The sequence below is a fragment of the Ahaetulla prasina genome, chromosome 7 (assembly GCF_028640845.1).
Source record: "Ahaetulla prasina isolate Xishuangbanna chromosome 7, ASM2864084v1, whole genome shotgun sequence".
In the NCBI taxonomy this organism is placed as follows: Eukaryota; Metazoa; Chordata; class Lepidosauria; order Squamata; family Colubridae; genus Ahaetulla; species Ahaetulla prasina.
The window spans coordinates 72694645-72720071 of record NC_080545.1 but is presented as its reverse complement, the minus strand read 5'-3'; the positions used below and the strand labels follow the sequence as shown (position 1 = coordinate 72720071).

General features: G+C 38.6%; 1 protein-coding gene across 2 annotated transcripts in view; it reads right to left on the bottom strand.

The window, feature by feature from the left end:
• Positions 1–25427, bottom strand: part of LARGE1 (LARGE xylosyl- and glucuronyltransferase 1) — a 398885-nt gene that overhangs the window by 52520 nt on the left and 320938 nt on the right. For both annotated transcript variants that reach the window (XM_058190742.1, XM_058190741.1), the window contains exons 9-10: positions 24545–24670; positions 7371–7526 (exon numbers count right to left, since the gene is read on the bottom strand). In XM_058190742.1, coding sequence (XP_058046725.1) covers positions 7371–7526; positions 24545–24670 — 282 coding nt within the window. The remainder of the gene's footprint in view (positions 1–7370; positions 7527–24544; positions 24671–25427) is intronic.

Genomic DNA, 25427 nt, shown 5'->3' with positions numbered 1-25427 from the left:
CGTCACTTGCGTGGTGGTACTTGTATGGCCCAGGCAGGGTTGGGGATGGAATCTTGGGTTCTCCGGTGGGTGGGACAGGAGAGGGGTAGGAGGAAAGAAAGATCTAACCTCTCTCTCTCTCTCTCTCTCTCTCTCTCTCTCTCTCTCTCTCTCTCTCTCTCTCTGTGTGTGTGTGTGAGAGAGAGAGCGAGAGAGAGAGCGAGAGCTTTTGTGTTGTTAGTTTTTTAAAAAGCCCAGAGGAGGGAAAAAGATAAAGCTGTACCAAAGAAATCCCAGGGTGGGGACAAGGAAAGAAAAGGAATCCCTGCTCTGAAAAGGAGTATCCTCCCAAGAAAGCAAACAAGCCCTTTGTGTGCAGGAGGCAGTGCGCACTGTCATGCCAGGGAAGCTGCACACCTTTTCCTTTCGAGCAAATTATTTAGCGCCCTAAATAACTGCAAGAACTCAGCTCGCCAAGTAGCACCAAAGCGCCCTGTGCAGTTTCTCTAAAGATTGCTTATGAGTCAGCCTGCCAGGCCTTTCCTTAGAAAGGATCTCCTGCAGATCCACTTGGCAAGGGATCTGGTTAGTCACTAGATCAGGGTTGAGTTGGAGACACAGTGAAAACATGTGGGAGCAATTGGGGTGGTGGTGGGAGGTGTCCCTTTAGAAAGGCAGGAACTGGTGCAGACCCCTGACCCAAGGCGAAGGGTGAGTGGGTGGCATGTGGGTGGAAGGATGGTGAGAGCCAGACCCATGGCATGGTTGAGCCTTGCCATGTCCACCCTGAGGCTGCCCTTCAGTCGAGTGCCATACCTTTGTGGGCAGCCATGGTGAACAGAGTGGGTGAGGAATGGAGATCAGCTGGCCACGTGGTCGGGATGGTAGGCTGTGGCGAAGGTAGGCAAGTGGGCGAGGTCCAGAGATCAGCTGGACCATGTGGTCTGAGCAAATGAAAGAGCCAGAGAGTAGCTGGGTGTGGGTGTGACTATAGCCTCTGGCCAAGGTGGGTGAGGCAGTGAGGCGGGGTGGGGTCAGCCAGTGGTGCAATCAGCCGGTTCTCTGAACTGCACAAAATCTTAACAACTGGTTCACTCGAACCGGTCCAATCCAGCTGAATCCCACCTCTGCTTGGACTTTGGAGCCAGGTCAGGAGTGAAATGCTCCCGGTTCGGACCGGATCACTTGATCCGGTAACAATGGTGGTTGTTCAGAGAATCAGTAGCAAAAATCCCTGCCCCCCTCCACAGCTGAGCCGCGGGATCATCAGAGGTTTTTTTTTTACTTTTAAAAGCATTTTTTTCTTCAGCTGAAAAAATGCTTTTAAAAGTAAAAAAAAAGCCTCTGTTGATCATGCGGCTCAGCTGGGATCATCAGAACCTTTTAAAAGCATTTTTTTACAAACTGTTTGGCCGAAGAGGTTGTAAAAAATGCTTTAAAAAAGTTCTGGCGATCAGGCAACTCAGCTGGGATCGCCAGAGGAGCCTTTTAAAAGCTTGTTTTTTACAATCTCTTTCTTCAGCTGAAGAAGTTGTAGAAAAAATGCTTTTAAAGGGTTCTGACGATCCCAGCTGAGCCACACGATCATCAGAGGCTTTTTTTTTTTTAACTTTTAAAAGCATTTTTTCGGCCAAAGAGGTTGTAGAAAAAATGCTTTTAGAAGTAAAAAAAAATGGCCAAGCCCACCCAGTCACATTACCCCCCAAGCCACGACCACAGAACGGGTAGTAACAAATTTTACATTTCACCCCTGGGCAAGGTACTATCTAGCATATTGTGCTATGTGCTTTGGAGGTACCCAACATACTTCCAAGAAAGAGAAAGAATCAAATACAAGTGATGCATGAACAAATACAATCAGTTCCTTTTGTACACTTACATTCCTGGCTGTTATTTTGGGAAGTTTATGATTGGAAGATAGTCAAGAAAAGCAATCTTGCCAAGAAAGGCAGTCTTTATGCTAATGATTGCCAGTTTCTTTGTGGGCCCTTTTCAAAGATCTCAGTTTTGATAAATGAATCTTGTTTACTAATCACTTTCTTCCAGAAAAGTATTATCTAATGGTGATAATTTTTCACATTTTTAAAAAGAATTATTATTTGGTAAATTACAACACATTCCACTTTACAGATTCTGCATTTACAGTATACTTCTTTCTTAACCCTTCCATTTTTGTCCCCAACCAGTTGGTTTGCTGCTATGGTAATGGAATTGGACTCCTCGCCTATGCAAACTCACACAACTTAGAATTCAGTCAGGTATGCCAAACTGTTGTATTTCTTCCTCTGAAGATCACTATCATTTGTAGAGTTGTCATAGCTATGCAGACTTCTAGTAAATTGTTCAGATCATTCCAGAGCTTCAGCTCTGTTTCTCCTTTGTATAGCAATGCTCAGGTAACAATTTCACAAGGAAAAAACTTGAATACATACCTTATTAAAAATATACAATCAACACACACACACACACACACACACACAGAGTGATCCATTCCTTTTCTATGGGCTAGTTGTGGAGCTGGTTTAATGTTATATCTTACCTCCTTCCATAACAGTTAATCAGCAAACTAAAAGTAGAAACAACTATTAACTTTAATTCAAAACACTGAAATCCAAAAAGAAAAAAAATGTACAGGAAAATAAGCCAACAGCATGTTAAAAATATTTATTATATGGGAAGAATGGATTATTTTGCATATAATCAAAGAAACAAAAACAGCAACAAAAAAGGCAAAAGCTATCTAATTTATGCCCATAGTAATGCTTGTTCTTAGTACTTAGTGTATTGTAATGAGGCCAAAACATAACTGAGGGCAGCATAAAATCAAGTGAACTCCATTAGGTATTTAACAGATATTTGCATTCCAAACCAGCTCTCTTAATTACAAATTAAATTCTAAAGCAATACCTCTAATAACCTAACTTGCTAAATTGTAACAGCTTACACACTGAAAGAACCCCTTGAGGGTGAATTCTGATCCTGCCAGATTGCCAGTGACAGGCATAAACCATTGATCTTGTAAACAATGAAAGCTACCATTCAGCTAGCACCCAAATTATCAGTGGCAAAGCTGTTTAAATTCCGAACTCTGTCTTCTTCTGTGAATGGCCAGCTTGTCTGCTGGGCATGTATAATTTGCTTCCTGCCTTCAGCACTAAAATTACATGTAGTGCAAAGAGGCTCATTTTAAAATACAAGCATTCTCCTCCCCTGTATTCTGCTATTCTATTTTCTGAGCACAAAGTTGACTGCATTATCATCCATACTTCAACTTGAATACGGCAAGAGAAGATTACAGGCTGCACTACTAAATAATGTCATTCCTTGTTTTGGTCTTTACTCACATTTTGCAAAATGTCTGGGGCTAGGGAAGAATACAGGAAAGATGGCAGCATTAATAATTTCTTTGCAGAAAACAACTATAATAAAATGATGGAAATACTTTGCATACACAACCATTTTGCACAGACATTAAATACTCTTGCCTAAAGACCCCAAATGACTGGTATTTCAAACGGGGCCCACATCTTCTCATTATTTCCCATATGTCATATCTCACATTTTTGAGGATCAAAGCAAGTCTGCTCTAACAAAACCATGTCTGAAATCACAAAGGCCATCTAGTTACTGTTCCTAAGCAGACTGGATCACCAGGCAATATCAAAGCTATAGGCTAGTTATAAAGTATTTTTTTTAAAAAAAATCTTGAAGTAAGGCTTTGACATACAATACTTGCAAAGAAATCTACATGGATGTGTCAGTCTAGTCATTAAAGCAATCCTTATTAGAAGACAATAAAGGTCTTTTACCTTTGGGGGGGAACCCATTGATTATATATAAAACTACATCATAATTGGTGGGCATGCTAATAACTAAATTCTGGTTAACAAAATCTAATTGCTTTGCTCACATAACACACTACACCCAATAAATAAATATTAATATGGCTCACAGTGATGGCCATGGAAAGAAAATAGCTACTGACCTTAATATGGTAAACCCCAAACTACTGAATCCCATGTTCGTCTAGCTAGCTACACATCCTATTTGTCTCAAAGTCAAATTAAATGTGCACCTGCTAGACACATAAAGAGACAGCTCTTTCACTGTCTTTGTGGCCTACCACCATCCCCTCTCATTGAGGTTATGGACCTACTTGCATCCATGTTCAGATTGGGAAAATGTGTCTCTACAAAACAAAATCAAAGCTACAGGATCTTGAAGATTCTCCCTCAGATCAGGGGTCTCCAACCTTGGTCCCTTTAAGACTTTGGGAGTTGAAGTCCACAAGTCTTAAAGGGACCAAGGTTGGAGACCCCTGCCTCAGATAATCAACACTTCTAATTTAATGGCACTGAATACTGGAAAATGGAAGGTGTATACAAGAGAAGAAAGCTTGGAAAAAAGAAACTATAGCTGACGCAAATGACGAATAGGCCAGGTTTTACTAAATTAGTCTTCTCCAACTTTCCAACATGTGTTGATTTATACGTCCCATCATGGATCTTGTTGGGTAGGAATGTATTAGTATAAAAAGGTCTTTAATCAAACACCTGACAAGCTGATACGCATTTGGGAAACCTAAAAGTAAGTGTTTCTTATTCTTAGTGACTTTAAGAGGGGTGGATTTCAACTCCCAAAATTACATTGCAATCACATGGGGAATTCTGAGAGTTGAAGTCCGCCCATCTTAAAGTTGCTAAGATTGAAAAACACTGCTATAAGCAGTAGTTCATAAAATAATCTTTGGCCTTTAGATTTCCTCATAAGATATATATAACCATACTGAACAATAGTTTTAACCAGTCATGACCAATCAATACATAGAGAAGCTAGCAAACTAATATTCTTTTTCTTATGCCACTCTAGCACATTCTTCTCTTGTTATTAGTGGTTCTTGACTTTTGTTGTTTTTGATGAGCACCAGTTTAGATGCATCACATAGTATAGTCTCCTTACTGATACATTAAATAAATCGCTACTATATATACAAGAAAGAAGCTAAGTATAAATATGCCTAAATTTAAATTTGCAGAACCACTTTGTTGAGGGACTTGAATGGCCAATTATGCTCTACTTGATATGAAAACTGCTATTATATTTCATAGGTACCTGGAAAGAGAAAGGATTCTGTATATAGCTTTATTATTGAAGAAAACTACTTGAAATTTCATACACTTACACAATAATTGCATTTTAAAATGTCTCCCTATTGTATTGCTTACAATATATAAATATACATAGGACATAAAACTTGAAAAACATCTATTTCTTTTATCACTTCACCACCATACATTATGTGTATGGTGTATGTGTATGTATATACATCATGCTTAAAAGTCTGTGCTGACCAATTGGCCCCCATCTTCACCCATATTTTCAATAAATCACTAGAGATGTGTTATGTTCCTTCTTGCTTCAAACGCTCTACCATCATCCCAGTGCCGAAGAAGCCCACCATCAAGGAACTGAATGACTACAGACCAGTTGCTTTAACATATGTCGTCATGAAAACCTTTGAAAGGCTAGTGCTTTCCTACTTGAAAACCATCACGGATCCGCTGTTAGACCTCTTGCAATTTGCATACCGAGCAAACAGATCAACAGATGATGCTGTTAATATGGCTCTGCACTACATCCTACAGCATCTTGAGTCTCCAAAGACCTATTCAAGGGTCCTTTTTGTAGACTTTAGTTCAGCATTCAATACCATCATTCCAGACATTCTTCTAACTAAGCTAAACCAGCTACAGGTACCGGAACAGACTTGTAAGTGGATCACAAGCTTCCTAACAAACAGGAAGCAGCAGGTGAAGCTAAGCAAGATCACATCAAATACCTGTACAATTACTACAGGGCCCCCCCAAGGCTGTGTGCTCTCCCCACTTCTCTTCTCTCTGTATACCAATGACTGCATCTCCAATGATCCATCTGTTAAGCTACTGAAGTTCGCAGATGACACAACAGTGATTGGTCTCATTCGAGACAATGACGAATCCGCATATAGACGAGGAACAAACGACTAGCCTTGTGGTGCAACCAAAACAATCTGGAACTGAACACACTCAAAACCGTAGAAATGGTGGTAGACTTTAGGAGAAACCCTTCCATACTTCCACCTCTCACAATACTAGACAACACAGTATCAACAGTAGAAACCTTCAAATTTCTGGGTTCTATCATATCGCAAGATCTCAAATGGACAGCTAACATCAAAAACATCATTAAAAAAGGACAACAAAGAATGTTCTTTCTGCGCCAACTCAGTAAGCTCAAACTGCCCAAGGAGCTGCTGATTCAGTTCTACAGAGGAATTATTGAGTCTGTCATTTGCACCTCTATAACTGTCTGGTTCGGTTCTGCAACCCAACAAGAAAAACACAGACTTCAGAGGATAATTAGAACTGCAGAAAAAATAATTGCTACCAACCTGCCTTCCATTGAGGACCTGTATACTGCACGAATCAAGAAGAGGGCCGTGAAAATATTTACAGACCCCTTGCATCCTGGACATAAACTGTTTCAACTCCTACCCTCAAAACGACGCTATAGAGCACTGCACACCAGAACAACTAGACACAAGAACAGTTTTTTCCCGAAGGCCATCACTCTGCTAAACAAATAATTCCATCAACACTGTCAGACTATTTACTGAATCTGCACTACTATTAATCTTCTCATAGTTCCCATCACCAATCTCTTTCCACTTATGACTGTATGACTGTAACTTGTTGCTGGCAATCCTTATGATTTATATTGATATATTGACCATCAATTGTGTTGTAAATGTTGTACCTTGATGAACGTATCTTTTCTTTTATGTACACTGAGAGCATATGCACCAAGACAAATTCCTTGTGTGTCCAATCACACTTGGCCAATAAAAATTCTATTCTATTCTATTCTATGTGCCGAACAAAATTTTAGACTATTTAGACTATTTTCCTCTATATTTCTATTCTCGGAGAAAAGTTCATTTTAATTCAGAATTTTTAATGCAAAAAGTTCTGGGTTAAACCCTCAGTATTAATTAAATAAATTAAAAAAAAACATCGGAAGCTATTTAGAAAAGCCCACCTCACAATCTGGAGAACTTTTGTCTCAATAAATAGTGAAAGACCCTCTGATACCCAGAACTGAAGGAAGATTTAACTGTTAATCCAGTCGGCTTTCATTAATGAGATGGAAAGGAATACTGCTCAGTTCTTTGTCACAGGGAATCCAATGTCTTGGGCTGGCCATGCATTAACCTGTGCTAGTTATTTTCCAGGCCCCACTAAGGGTGTTTGGCATAATTATAATCTTCGGTTTGAGAGAAATCCCTTCCCACTCTTCCAAATTGCGTACATTTGTGGAAATCAAAGCCATCCCCAAGTTTAAGGCCCGCTTACATTTTCACTGTTGACATCAGCTTCACTGGGACATCCAAAAAGCTCTCGCCTCAGCAAGTTCCCATCATATTCTAGGAATGTCAGATAGAGGTTGCGGAAAAACTCCACATGCTTGTTCTTTACTCTCAACTTTTTGGGTGAGTTCCAATGTATCACCTGGTAGAGAAAACAATGCAGGCATCAAAACGCAGCTTCATTAGTTTATCTTCTAAATATGCTTTCCCCCCCCCTTTTTTTCATTTGACAACATTTCTTCCTCCTTGGTACAGAAATCATAAGATCATACTAGTGGGAAAAGTATCACTAAGGGACTTTTACATTTACCCCTCTTCTTAAAGAAAACCAAAGGAAAGGAAGGAAAATTAATAATAGAAAATCCTATCTATTGAATTCTGTCTATATGATGGGCTCTGCATCTTGGGCAAAGAGATATTTGAAACATGCTGTCTTTTGCCTGAACTAAGCATCTTATTAATTACCGCTTTTTACATTCTTGTTTCTTCACAAAGATTAGTTAAGCTAAGCTGTCCCTTTATCATTTCTCTACCCTCCAATCCAAATCAACAATTCTACTTTGGCAATATAAAGGAAGATAATAAAAGAGTGAGAATTAAAGGCCCTCAGGAAAAATCATCAAGGAGAGTAAAAAAAAAAAAAAAAGACAAATTAGGAAAAAAAAAGATTTTTATGGAGGTTATATTTTAGCTATAAAAAGGATTCATTGTTCCAAGCATTAATTTTATGCATTTGAAAAAGATCCAAACAATGTATACAGAGAAGAAAGAGTGTTTTATTGGAAACTCATCCAAAGTTCAGCTCTTAAGGGTTTGCATGTCCATTAAAAAAATTAGATAGAGGTAAGACAGTACTTTAAGTTGCAAATATATTTTGCTGCTACTGATTGCCAAGTGCTGAATAAGCAACAGCTGCATTACAGCTTTGCAAACTGTATCTTCTTGACAATTCCTATTTCTAGTAAGAAAACATCTTTTTTACTACTAAAATAGTTTGGTGTTTCACAGGATCACTTACTGGCTACTGAGGAAATAGCTACTAAAAATGAGTTATGTGAAATAAAGAGAACATAAACTATAATAAGCTTAATTCAGAAATGGACAAAAATATTCTGTAAAAACTTCACAGAAGAAAAAAGTTATCTCAACTATCCAGGAAAAGATTTTGACTAGAAAACTAGGACAGTTCTACCAAGCTATGTCTTTTGTTTTATAGTAAGTAATTTGATCTTTGAATCCATACGCACAATGCAGTGAGATGTTCATATAATAAAGTGAAGTAATATTATTTATTGACAATTTAGCACCCTCTGAAGAAACATCTCTTTTTAGCCCACTGCATAAAATCCAAGAAGCAGGGAACAATAAAGCATTAGTAATAAGAACATGCCTTCCTCTGTAGAAACAGAAAAATAAGTTAATGCAAGTCATAAAGGAAAGAGCACTTACTGTAAGTACCAGTTAAACATTTTTAAAAGAAGGTAAATGCTTTTTAAGGGCAGAAATGTAAATTATTGGTAAAAAAAATTAAAGGAAGGATACAATGAAGAAAAGAGGAAAAATATCAACACAATCCTCAAACTTGAGAACAATTTCCTTTTGAAGTTCCTATATATGATTATTTGCCATCAACTCATTTTTGATTTCTTACGATAGATTGATTTTCTCAATCAATTTATATGATCTTTCCACAAATTCTCACTCTAGAATTTTGAACTGTGATATTTGCTAAGTTGAAATTGTTTTTTTAAAAATCCTATTGAACAACTTATTGTTGCTTTGTTAACTGAAGTAGAGGTTCGCACCTTTTACAGATTGCTTGAAAAAGAAAAGGGACAATGTAGAATAAAAATTAAGCTTGATCTGATTTTATTTCAGTTTGCATTTAATGTAAATTAAATGTGGTGAATATATTACTTTCCATTTCAGTAGGTATTTGATCATTCCTCCTTTCGTTATAATAGAAATGAAAAGAACCAAGTTTTGAAGTCTCTGTGGACCATACCTCAGGGACCTTTGCACACCTTTACACTACATTTTCATTTTACGAAAAGAAATTTGGGCAGTTTATCAGGGCCTATTTATGCATTAGCAATGAATAAAATTACCAAAAGGAAAAGGGAAAAAAGAGGAAACTGCGTCATTTAAAAAGGGCATCTAATTGAATGGAATTTATATATGTAAATTCATATGCACAGATACCAATTTAGAAATAATTACCTTAATTTGAAGACTAATACAATTGCTATACCAGTTGAGAAAAATTATGACCCAGGGGACTGCTTTCCAAATGGTAATTATTTATAAGCAGGTTCAAGGCCATGCAATTCCTTCTTCCAGTTCTTCATTTTAAAGTGCATATCAAATGAACAGCCTTTCAAATTAAAATTGTATTTTGAAATAGGCTACATGTCATACTATTATTTGTTCAGGACTTTGGATGAAGTTGTTTTAAGGTGGTTTTAGGATTTAGGATTTAAAATACCAGGCACCAAACAAAGATGGGAGAAGTTATTAGTGAAGACTTGCATGAAGATGAATTTATCTAGATTAGTGCTTGTCAAATTCAGCAATGTCTGGACTTCCCCTTTTAGAATTTCCCAGCCAACATGCTACGAATTGAAGGCCACATATTTTAAATTTGCCAAGCTTGAGAAACACTGGATGTAGGTCTCCCATTTTTGGCTTTCTGCATCTGCAGTACATATTTAGTCCTTGAAACTGCTGTGGCAGAAGTGCATGGAACCTAGAGGACTGCACAAATCCTTGAGGATTGATATGACCTCAGTGAGAATAAGTCTTAATCAAATCAAGGATTATTACAAAAAGAAAAAAGAAAGAAAGAAAGAAAGAAAGAAAGAAAGAAAGAAAAGAAAAGAAAAAAAGAAAAAGTTAGTCAATCTAGGCAATGATTTCATTAGTATCTGCCAACTAGGCAGATACAAATTGAAAAAAGTTTATGTTTGTCCAAATTTTAATGGATCTCAAGGACTTGCTGTTCATTATGTTATAGGACTGAAATATGTATCAGGAATCTATATGTGAAGAGAAGTTAATGGAGCCTACAGGAGAATAAGTTAAACTGATTAGTGTCATTCCCCCTGCCCCCAGCTGTGCTGGTACTATGGAAGCATGTAAAAGAGTAAGTATATATCCAATATTTAAAGAACACCCCAACAGTATACAAACACAGAATTAACTTATAAGTCATTCAATATGTCAAAATACATGAAACAGATAATGGCTTCCATAAATATAATAGGCTTGTGATGATAAAAGCAATACATCATTATCACTATCAACAAAATAGAATACAAATATTGTTGCAGAATCAATTAATGGCTGTTACATTCAGTTAAAGTTGAAAGTAAGAGGATAGCTAAGAACAAACATTTGCTTGATTGAAAGAGAGATCTTGCATAGTACATAGGTTTTACTAAATGATGACAATCTAAAAAGTTACTTTAGAGAAGTATTTTTTCTCAATAATCTGTTTGCCTGATGGGGATTTCTTTTTCTTCAACAACAGGCACCATTGCCATATAACAAACTACTTTTATTTTTTTTATAACTAGATTTCTAAGTCCTTCCAACTCAGACATCTGGTTAGTTAAGTCCACTTAAGTGTAAGTGTAATTAGTTCTACATTTCTTTTAATCCTGTTCTATAATTTTTCTTAGCTTTATAATCCTGGGTTAGTATTATGAAAGATAAGAAGGACATGTCTGCAGAATGATTTGGCATTCGATATGAACAAACTCCTGAACAAAATCTAAATGCAGGCTTAAAACTGTTGAAATACTTTAATTTACAACTGAACATAATGTTGGTCAGCACCTACTGGAAATTAGTATGAATAATTAAATCCTACTTCTTTTGGAGTTAATAATATGCCCATATATTTCTTAACGAGGTCATAATGCTGGCAACCAGTCACAACATTTTAATTTAGCCTTTCTATACTAAATCTAATCTCATAATTGCAATCTCATTAACTCTTTTTTATATAAATGCCCAAATAAAGATTGCAGTTATATTTTGACTTGATCTTGGTAAGCTTTGCACATTTTGATAACTTCCATTTTTTAGGTCAGTAAACGGTATAAACCAATCTCCTTCAGGAATGCACAAGAATTTCATGGAGTACTCAGATAAAAATGGAACAGTGCAACTGTTTTTGAAGGCATTTCTGTACTTCATTTTTTGAAAAATGTACAGATAGTCCTTAACTTATTACAGTAACGGAGCCTGCACATTACTGTCTATAGTTGATGTCTACATTAAGTAACTGTGATATTCACAACCTCCCCATCCTGCTCTATCCAATGCATTCGTTAAACAAATACACAGGTCATTAATTAGAGCATGGGTTGACTCAGGGGTGGGGAGAACATAGGAGGCCTGGTGGAGGTACTGACCCACCTGCATAGGGCCTCCCAAGGCCTCCCCACTGTCTGAGGTATCCCATGTTCTGCTTCCTGCCCCTTGCAATTGCATTCCCCACAGCTCTATGGGCCTCCTCCCTACCACACCCTACACAATTGTACACTTACCACTGAAAGATATCTAGAGGTCAGGAAATTGGAATAGGGATATCCACTATGTTGCTGGGGCCACATAGCACAACTGAGTAGAAGAAATCCTGCTGGTTTTGCTTTCCTTGCTATGCTTTGCTCCCCCAGTGCCAGCTGGTGTTCCTGACACTGGGTGAGCTGAATATAAATCCTGCCGGTTTTGCTTCCCTCACAATCCTTTATGCCAGGGGTCTCCAACCTTGGTCCCTTTAAGACTTGTGGACTTCAACTCCCAGAGTTCCTCAGCCAGCTTTGTTGGCTGAGGGACTCTGGGAGTTGAAGTCCACAAGTCTTAAAGGGACCAAGGTTGTAGACCCCTGCTTTATGCTGCTTTACACCAGCACTATTGACCCTGGGGTAAAAAAATATTGTGAGGAAGGCAAAAATGACAGGATTTATTCTCAGCTCACCCAGTGAGGAAAAGTACCTTTATGTTAGTGCTGCAGGCATTAGGGGAGCAAAGCATAGTAAGGAAAGAAAAAAATGGCAGGATGAGCCACAGTGGCACAGTGGTTAGAGTGCAGTACTGCAGGTTACTTCTGCTGACTGCCAGCTGCCTGCAATTTGGCAGTTCAAATTTCACCAGGCTCAAGGTTGACTCAGCCTTCTATCTTTCCGAGGTGGGTAAAATGAGGACTCAAATTGTTGGGGGCAAGATGCTAACTCTGTAAACCACTTAGAGAGGGCTGTAAAACACTGTAAAGTGGTATATAAGTTTAAGTGCTATTGCTATTTATTCTTGATTGTGCCATGTAGTCCAGCAATGCCACAGCAATGGCCCAACAATGGAGAAGCCTTCCCTATCCTGACTTCCTAAGTTCTTGATATCTTCGAAAGATAAGTGAGTGGGAGTGGGGAATAATGTGTGGATCCCAGTCGGGTGGCAAACTTTATGGGGACCCAGTGGAGCAAGATGGGAGAGAAATAGGTGGATGGGTGTGTGCAGTGTCTCTACGATTGGTCATGGGGCAAATGACCATGCGGGCCTTGTAACTTTGAAATAGGTTCGTATGTAGCTTTGGAAGGGATGTTACATCAAATGTAATTAAATGGTCTGTTGTACCTCAAGGACTACCTGTTTAACTGAACATTTTAAAAAATAGCTATATTATGATACAAATATATATTTCCATTTAAAATTTGTCCACAAATGTAGATCTTGTAAAACAATATGGTAACATGAATATATAGGCAAAAAACAGTGAGAACATGAGTGACTTCCAACTTCCTGACTGCTTCCCTATTGAGTTTCCTTGGGGAAAGTTGGCAGGGAGCACCACAAATCCTTCTTTCTTTCTTTCTTTCTTTCTTTCTTTCTTTCTTTCTTTCTTTCTTTCTCTCTCTCTCTCTCTCTCTCTCTCTCTCTCTCTCCTTCCTTCCTTCCTTCCTTCCTTCCTTCCTTCCTTCCTTCCTTCCTTCCTTTTTTCAGTAGGCAGCTAAGTAACTGCTGCTGGTGACGGAGGGAGTGAGGGATTAAGAGACTGGCTGGGAAAGTCACAGAGCATTGAAAATGAATCTCGTGGCTGCAGCAGTAATCCAGCAGTATAGTAGCAACCAGTAGCACTAAAGCATCCACAACTTTCCCAAATTTTATTCCCACAGGAACAATGGGGTTTGGATTTTGGACACATTCTATAACTTAGCTCATTTGAGGTACCCTGGTTCAGAAGTTATTGCCCTTTGATGCATAATTTTGCCCAGTTAAAGGTCATGGCAATGAGAGTTTTAACAGGACATGGATCTGAGAATATGCATGAATTCTTATTTGAAATGTTTAAGAATTTATGAATGCCATAAATAATACTCTCCCATTTAGCATATAAGAATGGCACATTTTCTAACAATAGATTTACAGTAATAAGTTGGGTTGAAGTAGAACAACTTTCTCCAACCTGGCTCTATTCAGATATACTTTTTTTTTAAAAAAAATAATTTTATTAAAGTTTACAACATTGAAGTCCAACTGCCATAATCCTTAGTCAGGATGAAATCAAGTGGAAAGTTCTTCTGTTGATACATAATACAATCATGCATAATCTATTATAATTCAACAGAACTCATATACCACATAATTCAACTATGAATGTTGATGCCATCCCCTTAAATACCCTTGTACCTGCTACAGTTTTTTAAATAAATAATAAATAGAAAACTTTTCTAGGGCAAGTAGCTACCCCTAATTTTGAATACTTCTATGATCAGAGCAGCTCTCTCTTCCTTACGGTCTTTCTGACTATCTTTTTCCCTATTGACATATTTCATACAGAATTCCATGAATATTTATCTTTTCTATGTTTGAATGTTGAACTATTAGCAACCTGACCTTTCTTTAACAGAAGCTTCCATTGAATGCAACTCCAAATCTTAAGGAGTCATGCTCAAAAAAAGATTAGCTGTTCTAAGAGTTTGGGGAATTTAACTATCCTATTACAGTGAAGCAGAATTAGTTGTATCCACACTGTGGAATTGAAGCATATTTGCATTTCAAATTGATGGATCAAAGTTTCCAAAAAATAGAAAGTAATGGAGGTTTGTCATAATGTGCTATAGAATACAGATACTTTAAGGTTAGGATCGTAACTTTTGTCCTTCAAGATGAGAGACTCTGGGAAAAACAACCTTCCTTAATATTGGCAATATTGAAACTTTGCTAAATATATTGGAATACTGTATTTGATACTGGAGTGAGCAAAGGTAAATGTGCATTCCAATACAAGTTTAGGCTTGCATATTCTCTGTTTCTGTCATGAAGTGAACAATATTCTTGCTGATATGCAACAGGTCATTATATCAAAGCCAATAACCTGTGGTTTGTCCACCATATCAAATGAACGTTAAGCAAACTGGCAAACTATGATTTGCTATTAAACAGAGTAGAGTTCTGTTGGGGTAGACCAGGGGTAGTCAACCTTTTTATACCTACTGCCCACTTTTGTATCTCTGTTAGTAGTAAAATTTTCTAACTGCCCACCGGTTCCACAGTAATGCGCCGTGTATCATCGTCTGCGCATGCCTGTCGTGCATCGTGGATTGGTGTCACGGGGTGGGTGGGTGCCGGCTACCAGCTCTGCTTGTCTGTTACAGCTGGGTGGTGTGGGGGGAGATGCGTGAGCTATTCTGGGACGAAGCTCTTTTGTTTGCGGTCGCACTATAGCGCCATTTAGTTTCACTTACATAACGTGAACTAAACTTACGCGTGGGCGATACAAATAGTATTAAATTTTCAGAAATTTAAATTGTCACGGGGAATTTTATGTAAACCTAATGAAAATGTTTTTAAATAATGTTATGAAAATTTTTTAAAAAGTCAATTAAATTAAAAAAAAGGAAAGTGCTTCAGTATTGGACAAAACCCCTACCGCCCACCCTGAAAGCTGCAACGCCCACTAGTGGGCGGTAGGGACCAGGTTGACTACCACTGGGCTAGACAATCCTACATGCATAATGAAGCATCAATTATAGCAGCTTGTAACTCAAGTCAGGAGATCTTGTTATACCATCTTACCCCAATTTGTCCCTTATCTGCTAAGAAATTCTGGCAGATAAGGGTCAAGGAAAAGAGCCTTTGGTCCTGGCTCTGTGGCACACTCCACCATTCCCACACTTTTGGTCTTCCAGAGGGTATTAAAACTTGGTTTTACTGGTTGTCTTGGGGGCCTGAGGGGACACTCATTACTGGCGATGATGATGGGGTAAGAAGATCTCATTCCCATGCACACCTTCATTTTAGCTTTTTATATAGTTTAAATTTTTTGATAAAATGTAAAATAACTCTTCTATTTGAAAAAGTGATTGCCCTGTTGGCATAGTCAAGAAAATCCAATATAACAGAATGTAAATAACTCAGGATTAAACTTTGGAGTTCTTGGTGCTCTCTTTGAGCTTGGTTGTTTGCTTGTAGACATTTTATTACCAGACTAGCTATCATCCTCAGTGCTAGTGAGTGTGGGGTGCAGTAATTGCATGAAACTAATGGCAAGTAAATCAAACTCAGACAGTACAGGTCTCCAGAGTCAAGAAATGTCAACTAACATAAACTGCAAAATTGAAGGAACAGTCAATCACCCTAACTTTCCGGGAACTGAATTTGCTTTTGGGGATGCAGGAAATATTGCTATTCATGAAAAAGAAAGAAGGCCAAGGATCAAGGCAAGTGTTCACAAGCAGAATTATAGTCCAATTTATAGGCTTTGCAAGAAATACAACAAATGAGAAAGAGTTGTGAATGAAAAACCTGTCTTGGGTTACAGTGCTGAACTAATAGACATTTTAGCAGACAAATTTCACAAGGTGGTTCTCTTTTGGAAAATATAGCTAGGAAGATATGATGACAAATAACTAATTAGTGTAGTTTATTTTTCACAAGTTGGTATTTGATTTGGATCACTGCAGAAGCAACAGTTAGTTCAGCACAGATTATGTTTAACATGATGGTATAACAGAACAAGGAATGTTAGGGGAGGGAGTTATGGGAAGGGAGCATATTTTCAGTAATTAAAATCTATTGCTGAAATGAACTTTTATTGAACTATTTTTTTCTTTGTTGAAAAAAAAAAGTTTTCCGCAATTATTTTCCCTGCCCAAAATATCTATGTTGTATCCTTGACAACCAGCAACTTCTTTGCCTGGTTCCTTTAGTGAGGTCACTGAATTCATTCTTGGGGAAATTCACAATTAATTAACTTGTTGTTATTTCAGTTTCTGTGTGGTCTTTGTCACTTTCCTGGGGCTGAAAACTCTTTACCCAGCAGAAAAACTTACTTTTTCTTAAATTGGAGTATCAGATCTGAATGCAGTTTCTGACCTAAGACTGGGCAACATTTAGGGACTGAGGCTGCAATATTTGGATGCAGAAACAAGATACAGACTCTCTCCCCTACCCCCAAATTAAATGGAACAAGTAATACCTTTTCTGCCTTAAAGTTGCAAGAACTTAACCTTGCAGTTTTCAGCATTCATGGTCAAAATCCAAACAGAGGCTGAAAAATGAGTCAGGGGTCATGGATTAGAGTACTGCTGCTCTAACCAAATGTTTAAATAAAGTTGATTAATTTGGGGAGCATCAAGAATGAAACGGGAGCCACTGTGTATAAAGAGCTATGCTATGTACATACTGGGGCGGGTTTCAAAACCCGTAGCTACCGGTTTGCTCATGGGCGCTCGCGCATTCGTGCTAAACTTCTGCACAGAAGTGTCCGGGTGGGTGGGCAGAGCCTCCCGCCACTGCCACTATTGGTTCGCCCGATACGGGGCGAACTGGTAGCAACCCACCACTGGTATATATTAAGAACAAAGCTTCAGTTCAGTGCACAGCCATGGGAGTGACTAGTTTGGGGAATTAAGAACATATATGCTAACATCTATGCAAGTCCTCTAGGGATTTTGGCACATTAAATATGAGATCCATATGCCTTTTAATGCAAGTTCTTCCCAATGATTTAAAAACAAGTGCTCTGGTTTTGGGATGATTGAGGAAGGCCTGTTTTCATATCCTTACTGTTGGTTCTTGTCAATCCGATAAAGTAAACCAGACTAAGAAACAAATATTATGTGGCCTAAATAAGACAGCTTGGCTTTATCTTAGTAAGTATATAAACCTGAGCCAAATGTAATTCGTTTAATTAAATAGATCAAGGCTTAGCATAATATCAGGACCCAGCCAGGGGCGGGTTTCAAAACCCATCACTACCGGTTCACTCGTGGGCATGGGTGCGATGTTGCTGTGCATGCGCAGAAGCTTACGCGCATATGCAGAAGCATCCGGGTGGGTGGGCGGAGCCTCCCGCCACCGCTACCGGTTCGCCCAATCCAGGGTGAACTGGTAGCAACTAACCATTGGACCCAGCAAGGCTGAAGCTCCTGAAGAAACAAGATCTTGGGCAGCTCAGAGAAATCCTATTCAGTGAAGTTCTTTTCAGAGAAATAGATCCATTTTGTCTCTTCAGCATTCTGAAGCTTTATATAGGTAGCCATAATGTACCTCTAAAAGGCTTCTGTTATACAGGGGGAAAGAAAAGTGAGGAACAGGCCATAACATGATCGTAGCAGCACAACCTGGACTTTCACCTCATCTCTACCCAATTATCATCCAATGCTGGGCAGAACAAGGGCAGGCCTGCTGATCTTGATTCTGCATTGTATTTTTACTTACTGGAAAGACAAGGCAAAGCAGAGCAGCTTATCTTGCTCTATTCCTCCCTGAAAGTGTTAGTGAATGTAAGCAAAGAGAAGCACAGCTTGGTGGCTGCCCCACCCTGAGTCCAAAGGAACTGAAATCTGAGAAGCGACCAAGGAAGTAGAGAAAAACCAGCGCCTTTGATCCACATAAGTCAGCTCTTGTTAAAGTAAATGGGAAACCAAGAAGATTAGCATGGAGTAAGCAAGCCAAGGCAGCAGAGGCAGAAAAGCAAACCTTGCAAGAAATTAGATGATCTAAGAAATAACGGGTTGCTGTGGAAGGAAAAGCTGTTTGTTTCTTTGGGAGGCTGTTGAATACAGAGAGGAATTTGGCTATGTGAACTGAGATTCAGACTATAACTGAATCCAAGTTGCCTTAAATTTCATGTAATACAGGTGGTCCTCAATTTATGACCACAATTGAGGCCAAAATTTCTGTTGTTAAGTGAGACATTTGTTAAGTGAGTTTTGCCCCATTTTACGATATTTTTTGCCACATTTGTTAAGTGAATCACTGCGGTTGATAAGTTGATAAGTTAATAACCAGATAACCTGGTTGTTAAGTGAATCTGGCTTCCCCACTGACTTTGCTTGTCATAAGAGCGCAAAAGGTGATCACATGTCCCAGGGTCACGTGATCACCTTTTGTGCTCTTATGCGCTCTTTGCGCCCTTCATAAATACAAACCAGTTGCAAATCATCCGAATTTTGATTTTGGGACTATGGGGATGCTGCAAAGGTCATAACTGTGAAAAACGGTCATAAGTTGCATTTTTCAGTGCTGCTGTTGTAACTTTGAACAGTCCCCAAACAAGCAGTTGTAAGTCGAGGACTACTTGTATAAGAAAAATGTTCCTTAATTATGGCAAATGTCTGAAGGACTTCTCCTTCCATACTCCCCAAAAGTGAAGGAACATTGTTTCACTGATATGCTCAATCAAAGAACACTAAAAAACATTTAAAACACTTTCTTCTGTAACTGTTTCCCAAAAGTAGTGATGTTCTGTTCAATGGCAGCATTTGGAAAGAGATATTCAGGCCACATATTACTATTTGAACTCAAAAACAACAAAAACACCCAAGCCATTTTAGCCTCAAAAACTAATATGTTATTCAGTGGTGAAATCCTCCAAGGTTTGCCATTGGTTGCGCATGCATGTGCAGTGCACGCCAAACATGCGCTGTGTGCACATGCACAGTGTACACCAAATGCATGCTTCACCCAGAAAAAGGAGGCTTAAGAAGGTAAGTAGAACAGTGGGGGGGGGAAAGAGCTGTGCCGCACAATTTATATTTGCAGGATTTCCTGCTTGCTAGTGAATATAAATTGTGCGGCACTGCTGATCATCAGAAATACTGGTTTGGATGAACCGGTAGCATTTTTCTACTACCACTTCACCCAAACTGGTAGCTTTTATTACTACAGGTTCACCCAAACTAGTGCGAACCGGTAGCATACCACCCCTGGTGTTATTGATGCAACAAACATGAGTTTGGGCAGTGGAGGACCGGGGTGGGGAAGGAGGCTATTGTCTATGGGGAGACAATATTGTCATGAAGAGCCAGACACAAGTTAATGACTGAACAACAACATTTTGCACAAGGTGAAACAAAAATCTGAACTGGAAGAGACCCTGCAATGCATGGGGACAGTTTCTTTTCCTTTCCTTTTCTCTTTTGGTTGGGGATTTTGGGGTGTGAATTATACTTGCTATTCTAACTTATTTTAGAGTTTATACGATAGTATTTATGTCTTTCTTACATCAAAATAACAAGAAACTGTGAAGTTTGGAAATTGTGCTCAGTGAGGGCTTGGATGTTAAGTCTTCCCCCACCCTCTAACTCTCTCCAGCCTCCTGGTTCTGGGCTTCAAATTGCCCACTTTTGGCTCACGCAGAAGACATTCATTGCTCAAAATTACGAGCGAGGCAGCAGAGAAATACATATACAAATAAACAGCAGCCACTTATGATAATCGCTAACTTTGAAATAGAATACTGGTACTTTGGTAAATGTTGACAAATCCCCAAATCCCTGTGATCTTGGGACCAGATGGAATTAAATTGTTGCCTTTTTTTGCTTGATAGGAATAATTTGGTTTTGTTCGATTTAAGGAATGCTAAAATCTTGTCCAGCTTAGTTTGGAGTTTAAAATCTTCTATGATTTTTTCTTCCCACACAATCCTTCCTAATCCTCTAATGCCAACATGTACCATTCATCTCTTTCTCTTCTATCCCCTGGAGGTTTCGTCTACATTATTCTTCACTCCAGCTGGAATCAGTATGAAATACTGAATGTGCCAAATATACTATATCGGGCCATTTATTTTAAATGTCATTGAAACTGCTTAATTTTCACATTTTTGTTTTAAAAATCAAGCTTGTTCTAAATATGTCAACCACATCCCCCCCCCCATGGACCACACGAATGCACCAGTGATTCTGCTTATTAAACTAATAGATATATATTTCTCAATGCAAGTAGGGCAGATCCACAAGTGGAATTATTCTTGGATGAAACTGATCGGTTCAGCTTAATATGATCCATAGAGCCTTGCTCATGAAGCAACAACTTTAAGCTGCAGCTCTGTTTCAAAAATAGACCTGAACATGACTTCCGTGAGACACCCGGTGTTGCTAGGCATAATTATAGAACAGGGATTTATTTTGTTTTATCATTCTCTGCATTGACACTAGGTTGGAGATGTAAAGCAATTTGCACAGTTATCCCATTAGCTTATAATACAAACATGGAAAAGCTTGATCTCTTTCTCTTTCCACTTCCCCATCAAAAGTATATAAAGAGAAAGAAATTACTTTGGTTCTACTTACTTTAATACAGCAAACACGAGGAATATGCATATTTGTAAAATTCCCCTCTCTTCTATTGCTTTAGTCAATTTGTATTAGGATCTGGCTCTCAAACAGCTTTTGGGAGTTGTACTTAATTTATGACTTAACAGGGACTATTTTTGTTATAGGTACAAGCTTTTTATTCAACAGCAACTCTTCTTTGACTGCCCAAAAACCCTGCAAAAATAACTCGGGGAATCCAAAACCATCACTGAAGAAAAATCCATGTTGTTTACATTTTTAAAAAGACACATGCAGCTTGTAAATGTGATAAAATAAGTGCACCATCTCCCAACATCTTCCTTGCCCTAATTATTATTATTTTTTTTATTTTTTTTGGAGATGGCATCTATTTATAGTTATCTTGATTGTAGTGATTGTTCTACTGGGAAGTCTGTTAGGAGCAGAATGTGAGAGTTAAGAGCAACATGTGTTTATAGTGTTCCAGATCCCACTGTTTTGTTTGTGTGTGGCAGTATCCTATACCAGGGGTCCCCAACCTCTGGGTCATGGCCTATTCGAAATTGGGCCACACAAGCACGCAGCTCAACTTGCCTGAATGGCAGGCCTCAGACACTTGTACATATGCATGCCGGACCATAGCTTGTGTATGTCAAGCTGTGTGCATGTACACTGGCCTGCTACTTGCACAAGGGCTGCACATGCCAGCCCAACACTCGTGTGGCCCAGTTCCCTTCTCCCCCACCTCCCAGCTGGGCTGCCAAGCCACAAAGGTCGGGGACCACAGTCCTATACTAATGTGTATGCATGAGCCAATAAGATGTAATTCAGTGGTGAGAAAAGAAGGGTCCTGCACAGGCAGGAAAAATCAAATGAACATCTATAGAATAAGTGGTACCTGGCTCAACGGTAATAACTATGGCAGGTATTTTTCTACCCTAATGGACCATCACTTAAGTATGAGCCAGAAATGTGCTGCAGCTGCCAAAACAGCCAAAGCACTCCTAGCTGCATCAACAGTGGGATAGTATCAATAATCACAAAAAATGATAGTATACCTCTATATTGCATTAATGAGGCCTCACTTGGAATACTGTGTCCAGTTTGGGTCACCATGTTACAAAAAAGGACCCTAGAAAGAGTGTAAGACCCTATAAAAAGTGCAGAGAAGATCAACAAAGTTGATAAGAGGTCTGAAGGCTAAACCGAATGAGGAATGGTTAAGGTACCTAGGAATGTTTAGCCTATCGAAGAGAAGGATTAGGGATGATATGATAACTGTCTTTCAATACTTGAGAATCTGTTACAGAGACGAGGTGATCGACTTATTCTCCAATGTCCCTGAAGGTAGGACAAGAAGCAATGGATGGAAGATCGTTAAAGAGAGATCCAACCGAGAACTAAGAAGAAATTTCCTGACATTGCGAACAATTAATAAGTGGAACAGATTGCCTCCTGAAGTTGAGAGTGCTCTATTGCTGGAAGTCTTCATGAAAAGATTGGACAGCCATTTGTCTTTGGACTAGAACAGGTATGTCAAATTCGATTACATTTGAGGGCTGCATCAGGGTTGTGTTTGACCTCTGGGAGCCAGGGTGGGCATGGCCAGGATAGATGTGGCTAATTTGATATCACTCATGTCGGGGGCACCTGTGGTAGCCCAAATGGGCTCCCTAACTCCATTTTCAGGTGAGACGGCCTTCTGCAACCCTCTACCAGTGAAAACGGAGCTTGGGAGGGCTGCCTGCGGCAGAGGCATTGTAGGCTGGTTCTTTGCTGTGTCCGGGACGGCCCCATGGGCCAGATCTGGCCCCTGGACCTTGAGTTTGACACTCCTGGACTAGAAGATCTCCAAGGTCCCTTACAGCCATATGAGTATATCTTAGATGTCTAAGAATAGGGGTATTTTATTTAGTAAAAATTCCAAAATTTATCTATGTTTTTTAAGTGGAAAACATTTTTCAGTGTCTGGAAAATCCTACTACATGCAATATCCTTATGACTGGAGCAACAATAATGCCAATGTTTGAGAAAGAGTCTGTGATCTAACAGAAATACAGATAGTCCCTGGTAAATGAGCAATTGAATAGGGACAATTCAAAGTTACGATGCCCCTCCTCCTACAACTTGGTTCTGGAGTTCCAATGGCAGCAGCCCCCTGTAGTCACATAACACTTTGAGTACTTGGAAACCTTTTTGGCCAGTTTCTGGCAAAAAAGTTGCTCATAGGAATGCATTGACTTGCTCATTGATTGCAGCATTCACTTAAGGTCCACATCATTCTCTTTATGACCATGGCATTCACTTCATGAACTCCACAAAAAATTGTAAAATCGAGTTAGACACGTGGGAGTCTTGATGTACGACCGTCATGAGTCACAGTGGAAATTCTGGGCTCCATTCCAGTTGTAAGTTGAGGGCTACCTATAATATGATCATTTGCTCTAATTTCTTATCACCATGGTTATTAGCTGAGAGCAGGGGTGCCAAACACACGGCCCAAGGGCCAGATGCATCACGTGCTGGCCACGCCCATGGCCAGTTTAGCAAAGGGAAAAAAGTCACGATACATCACGTGACGATGCCATGATGACACAAGTTTGACACCCCTGCTCTAAGCTCTCAGCTAATACCCATGGTGATAACCAGATGAAAATAATTACTTTTAATCTCCCATGTCCAGCCACTTTTAAGGCATTAGAACAATAAACCATTGCATTGCTTGCTTCCCTGGAAACAATTCTCAATGAACAGTGTTACTTCTTCTGAGTACACATGAAAACAACTATATGTTAATGGGCTAAAAACTGTCAAAGAGGTGATATTCTCTTTTGGTTCCATTTTCTTCACAAATGAAATTGAAGATTGCTTTGATAGAGAGATGGCAATAAATAACAAAAGCAACATCATGCTATTAAAATGCAAAGTCAGCCCTTTTGTTATGTTGTCGTATTTGTACACATATCTAAAAATGAGCAGAGCTCCCATTGCAATGGCAACGATGCTGCTGTTCTCATTTTGATGAGAGCATTGAACCCTGCAGGTGCTTCCAGTTTCAAATAGGTTTAATAAGCATTTTTCTTTTCTGGAGCTGAAAACATCTCTATGTTTTATGCCATAAATATATGAAAGACGGGAAAGAAAATCTGGGTAATTAAACCCAACTTACTTATATATCATTCTAAAATGCATTATCCATACTTTTATAATCTCCTCTTACGCAAACACAAATGCTTACTTCCATGTTTGTTTGTATAATGCTAAAGTAATGTATTTTGTAAGGCAACACTTGCATTAAAATGCATGTATTAAAGATGGTTGCATACAAAATGCATACAAAATGCATATATTAGTGGAAGCTGAATTAAAACTACCCTAAAACTTAGGGTAGGGAAATTTACATGCTAAATTGTGCAACTCAGAGAAAACTATCAAAATAGTACATTTTAATTTTAATGTTGAGGATATTTGGCAGAAAACACTTGTGAATAAGTATATGCAGAACTAAAACAAACCAGATATATTGCATCATTTTGTTCTCTGTGCTCATATGCAGAGCTGTCTATTACTAGTCAGTCAATTAACGGATAATTACCTTAAGGTCAGAAACATCTCGGTAACATTGTTCAGAGCGGGTGTGGTCTGACAATTGGACATTCCAGAAACAGGGAAGCTGATAGACAAGAAAGGGATTCTGTTTGATGACTGCATTGAAAATATCCTAGAAAGACAAATAAGCAGACAAACAACATTTTTCACCTTGCAGAAAAGCAATTTCAAATTGCAAACTGTCTTTAAAATTATAGTAAGAATGTGGGAAAAATGCTACATAACTTCCCATCTTTTAACTATCTTATTTTATTTTGATTGGGATTTTTAGTTTTATTCTTTTAAAGGTGTTTTATGTATTAGGATTTTAATGTTTTAATGCTGGAAGATGCCCAGTGGTTTGCTATGAGATGGGCAGCAAATAAATAGAATAAATAAAATAAATAAAAACTAAAAGTCAAGGTTTGGGGTTTTAGCTTTGAAAGAAAGCATTGTCAGTCAGACTCTGTATTTGTCAATATAACCTGAAACTTTGCTTCTGATTCACATTTGACATCTGTTGAGTTCTCAAGAAAGACTAACTATAAAGCAAAGCAGCCTACTCCTTCCCTTATCACTGTTGTTAAAATCTGCCCACGTACATTATGTCACTATCAAATTTGAATACTGTATCTTCATCATCAAAGATTAAAAAATACATTTTATAGCAACATTTGAAGTGAAAAGCATCAAACTTCAAACTAAGAAAGTCCAACCAACAAACTGTAATAAATTAAAAACATATCTAGACTTAACTGAATTAACAATTTAAAAACAAAAGCTTCAGGATATTCAATATTGCCTTTTAAAGGTGTTTTAATTTGGAGCTAAAAGGATATATCTTAATCCTTACTATATTTCCCTAGTGAGAGAATCCAATGTTGCAGCGT